Raw genomic sequence first — 5,092 nt, 5'->3', positions numbered from 1 at the left:
GGGTGCCAGAGGGAAGCCGGTGCTGGCAGCCAGGGGAAGGAAGGCCAACTCTTGCATGAATTTCATGCATCGGGCCTCTAGTGTATATATAAAATACTATTAAATGAAAAAAAGCAAAATTAAAAAGAGTAATTACAACCATGTACAAGTAAATATATTACAATAATGAAACTGAAGTGAATTTAAATTTATAGAGACATAAATAGATTCAAATATTCATTAAGGTTGTTTCTTTGTTACTTAGGATTATAATAAAATAAAAAACAGATTACTGTTTTAGATGAAACTATAATACCAAACAATAAATACTATATTATATGTAAAGTCCTAAAACATATTTTATAAACCACGACTTCAATATTTCAAGTTATTCCATGGAAGACATTTACTGGTCTTCATTTACAGAACTTTCTGGCAATGTGTATAATTATAACTGCTCTTCTTTAACATAAAAAGAAAAAAATTTTAGAGCATTGTTCAAATAAGAAAACCAAGCAGCATGCTCACAAAACCTGTCTACTAAATCTGTTTTGCTTCGGAAAAAAGCTACCTACAGAAGTTTTAAAAAACTTACTCTATATACATATTTTATATAACAGTTATGCTATAAATATTTTAAATAATGCTTTTACATAATTCTGTATTTCAATATATATCTTATGATTTAATTGCAAGTTATGCAAACAGCCTTTCAGAGTTATTATTGAAAATTATTCTCTATGTGATTTAGAAAATGATTAGTTTCTTGGATAAAACATAGCATATTTAGAAGTCCGAAAGCCAAGTAAATCCCTTATCTCATTTCGGAATTTTGACAGATCTTGGCGCAGTTCATTTAGATTTTCCACAGTTGCCTGATCTGTGCTTTGCATCTTCTGTCTCATGGAAGTCAAGTAACGATGCACCAAGCAGCACATCACTTTTTGGTAGTTTTCATCTCTCTTTTGTTTCAAAGTTCTCCATTCCTTCAAAACAAAGCAATAATATGATACTAACAATGGGCATAAACAATATTTAAAAGAGTGGATTTTTGAAAAGTATTCACAGATACAAACAGAAATCTTCTAATGCTTTATTAGACTATACTTTTGCCACTCTGTTATAAAATAACATTTAACATTTGTTTAAAACAAATATAGCCTGCATATTTGTTTTATTCATTCACCTGTGTGCTTATTTTGATTCAAAAATAGTCATAGGAGTCCTCAGTTTATAGGAGGAATTAGCCAACTATTACCTACACACAGGTCAAATTGACCCACTTCCTGGTTTTAATGGCTTGTTGGCTAAGAATGGGTTTACAGATGAACATTTGTTACTAGGTTGATGATAGGAAACAGCAATTTCTTTTTTTAATGATTTTTTTAGAAAGAGAGGAAGGGGGAGGGAGGGCCGGAGGGAGACAGAAAGGGAGAGAGAGAAAGAGAAAGAGAGAAAGAGAGACAGACAGACAGACAGACAGACAGACAGACATCAACTTGTTCCACTTATCGATGCATTCACTGGTTGATTTTTGTATGTGCTTTGACTGGGGATGGAACTCGCAACCTTGGTGTATCAGGATGATACTCTAACCAACAGAGCTACACGGCAAGGCTGGGAACAGTAATTCTGAACCCCAATTAAACAAAATGTTATCCTCCCCAAATGGAATTCCATTCTTTTCATTAATAGATCTGTATTAACAAAAATTTAATAATTTTAATAATTACTCAATTATTGTTACATTTTTATTTCATCAATAAAAATTTAGTGGAAATTTATGTTCTTTCTTATTCTATTAGTACTCACATAAATCTTTGATTTTGTCTCAGCCTGTAAAGTCTAAATTATTTACTATCTGGCCCTTTACAGAAAAAAATTTGCCAACTTCTGATTTATAGCAACATGTATTAAATTATTCATGTATTGAATAACTTTCAAGAAGAACCAGAAAAAATATGAGATATCAGTATCTACGCTCACAGAATAGGGATAATGAATATTTTCTGCATGTTTTAAAACTGAGATGAGATTTCATGAAAAAATTCCAGCTCTATCTCTCATTCTCAAAAATACTTACTGAGTCCTTACTTTATGTTATATCTATCCTGTGCATTAGAGATACAGGAGTAAAAAAAATCAAGACAGTCCCAGGCCTTAAGAAGCCTGCATATTTATGCCTGAGGAAACAGCTGAGGTTAGGAATTATTAAAACTTCTATGTTTCAATTCTAGTCTCTTACCTTTAAACTGTTTTGCCGTTTAACCCTGCCTTTTGATGTATGAGAGCAAATCCATTTACTGAGGCTACTAATCATGTAGCAGATGGTCTTTGGTGAAGGAATGATGTTGAAAGGTGGAGGTAATGTACACTTGTCATCAAAGTAACTAAGCCACAACTTTGCGCGGGCAAACTTCCATTCTTTGTCTTCGTGATTCTGTAAAAGGCAAATGAAAAAGCCGAATAGAATATGAACATGCACATGGGGAGTGGCAGAGAAAAAGATATCGTTTTAAACTGCCCACGTTTCTACATCTTGTAGGTAAAAATTTGATTCACGATGTGCTGTTATTATACATTACTTGCATTAAAAATCTAATTTTAAAATTAAACTAATTCTTAATTCTTATAATATTTGGGTGCCTTATCTACTGCATACATTGGGTATGATCTGAAGAGAATATAGAGTTTTTATAAGAATAGACACTTACTGCTATCAACTGAAAGCTCTTGTGCAGCATTGCCACCAGAAGCTTGGTGAGCACAATCACAACCACCACATTGTACGTGCCAACAATGACAGCTCCCACAAAGGACTGCAGTTCTTCTCCGTAGCTAAATCTTGTGACAAAGATTGCCACATGTGCTAAGGAGAAAATATACCAGAACAAAGCAAAGCAAGTGCCAATGAACCTGTAAAGACGATTACATTTTTGTTTAAAAAAAAATTAAATCATTAGCAAAAATGAAGAATTCATTTATATCAACATTATGTAAAAAAAAACATTGATAATCCAAGAATAATACTTTATAAAATAAATGAGGTGAACCCAACAGTACAGATATGCCTTACTTTAAACAAAGAAGTAGACTCAAAAGGAAGAGAAATGATTCCTCTTTCATCTCTTATTGCCTTTCTGTCCATTATTAACATACCAACGTCTATGATCCTATTAATGCCTAATCAGATTTTGTCACTCTTCTGCTCAAAAATATCAAATGGCTATCTCAATAGCCCAAAACCCTTACAAGGGCCAACAAGGTCCTACATGATCCCATTATCTTTCTGACCTCATCTCCTACAGCTCTCACTGGGATTCACCCCGCCCAAACTGGCCTCCTGACTTTTCCTTGAATTTGCAGCCATACTTCCAACTCAGGGCATTTGCCTTTACCATTCCCTCTCTCTGCTGATGCTCTTCCTCCAGACCCCTCCTTCGCTGCTTGATCTTTCACCAGCTTTACATATTTATCTGAATGTCATCTCTGTGGGCCTTCCCTAATATCCTATCTAAAACTGTACCCTCACACATACATCCCCTGGCCCAAGCTTTGTCTTGTTAGCCCTTATCACCATGTAATACATCATATATTTTATTTCTTATTGTCTGTATCACCTCATAAGAATATAAGCTCCATGAGGTGGTCCTGCTCATCGATGTTTTACTCACTCAGCACTTAGAATGGTGTTTGGTATGCAGAAGGGTTGGATGAACATTTATTATTTATCTAATCTTATTCCCTAAATAAGATGACATGAAAGTAACTGAAGAAGAGTTGGTACATAAAACACAACAAATATGCAATTCCACACCTCTTCTCCATTATTTTATTTAAGAATGAGGGGGTGATATTTTGTCTGCCTCACAACTGGTTGTTCAATTCCTTATTGAGCATAATTAAAGTATGTATGTATTATGATAACAGTAAATTTGAGAAAAAATTGTTCATAAAGCTCTAATAATTGTCCATACTAATAACTCCTAACAAGCTAAAAATGTGAGAGACTGTTTTGGTTGTAACAGTGAGTGAGAAGCAGAGCTGCTGAACATCTTATGATATATACAACCCACGAAGAGCTGCCCTGTCCCAAGCCAGTAGTGCACGAAGTGCCAAGAGCTCCTCCACTCACACAGCCTACAGGGGGGAGCCAATGGCATAATCTGGGCCTGCTAATTAAAGATTCTATATGTAAAGATAACTATCAAGTGATACATTAAAAATAAGTATTTCTTATTAAAAAGGAATTTCTTAAAGAAGATTTGAAGTTCTATTTCTGTCAGTACTAATTCCTACACAACATATTAGAAAGAGAGAAATATATCTACTGAAAACTATAAAAGACACTCACGAATGGAAGGTGTCGTTGCTCTGTTGCTCACAGAAGATGCCTACACAGTCCTTCTGCTCTTTTGGAGTATAGCCTTTATCATACAGTTGTGTCAATCCAATTGTGAAAGAAAACAAAACAAGAAGGAACATCCCAAGAAATTTTCCAAAATCTTGAAGCATCTGTCCCATTGAAATCTGTGGAATATATATCGTTTTTTATTAAAATTATCAGGGAAATAAAATATTAAATATTAATGACCAGGCAATACAAGGAAGACAAATATATGAGCCACAAACTACTCCTTTTGTTGCATCTGGTTGAGATGGGTTACACTTTTAAGACATCAATTCCAGCTGTTTAACAGAAAGCCATTCCAATCATAGCATGCCCGCAGAGGATTTTGTTGCTATGAAGGGAAAGGTAGAAACATGGAGTTCTAAGAAAGAGCCTAATTCACGAGGAGTAAAAGGAAAAGTTCTCGCTCAAATCTAAAGGTAAATAAATGCTTATATTTAAAGCTTCTTAAAGTTTATGAACATACTAGAGGTCCGGTGCACAAAAATTTGTGCACTCGGGCGGGGGGGGGTCCCTCAGCCCGGCCTGTGCCCTCTTGCAAACTGGGACACCTCGGGGGATGCCCACCTGCTGGCTTAGGCCTACTCCCTGGGGGTTGGGCCTAAGCTGGCAGTCAGACATCCCTCTGGCAGCCCGGGAGCCCTCGGGGGATGTCCACTTGCCAGCGGGAAGCAGGCCTAGCTGCAGTCGGACAATCCTTAG

The 5,092-nt window shown here is 35.6% G+C and overlaps 1 protein-coding gene across 1 annotated transcript in view; it reads right to left on the bottom strand.

Annotated features, from left to right (window-relative positions):
* Positions 1-59: 59 nt before the first annotated feature.
* Positions 60-5,092, bottom strand: part of TRPC1 (transient receptor potential cation channel, subfamily C, member 1) — a gene marked incomplete at its 5' end in the record, with an annotated part of 172,941 nt that continues 167,908 nt past the window's right edge. The window contains 4 exons of the mRNA XM_014542148.1: positions 60-965; positions 2,225-2,419; positions 2,694-2,895; positions 4,334-4,509. Of these exons, the coding sequence (XP_014397634.1) occupies positions 738-965; positions 2,225-2,419; positions 2,694-2,895; positions 4,334-4,509 (801 nt within the window). The remainder of the gene's footprint in view (positions 966-2,224; positions 2,420-2,693; positions 2,896-4,333; positions 4,510-5,092) is intronic.

This window comes from Myotis brandtii, unplaced genomic scaffold, assembly GCF_000412655.1.
Source record: "Myotis brandtii unplaced genomic scaffold, ASM41265v1 scaffold291, whole genome shotgun sequence".
Lineage (NCBI taxonomy): Eukaryota > Metazoa > Chordata > Mammalia > Chiroptera > Vespertilionidae > Myotis > Myotis brandtii.
Note: the sequence above shows the minus strand (reverse complement) of the source record. Positions and strands in the feature narration are given on the sequence as shown.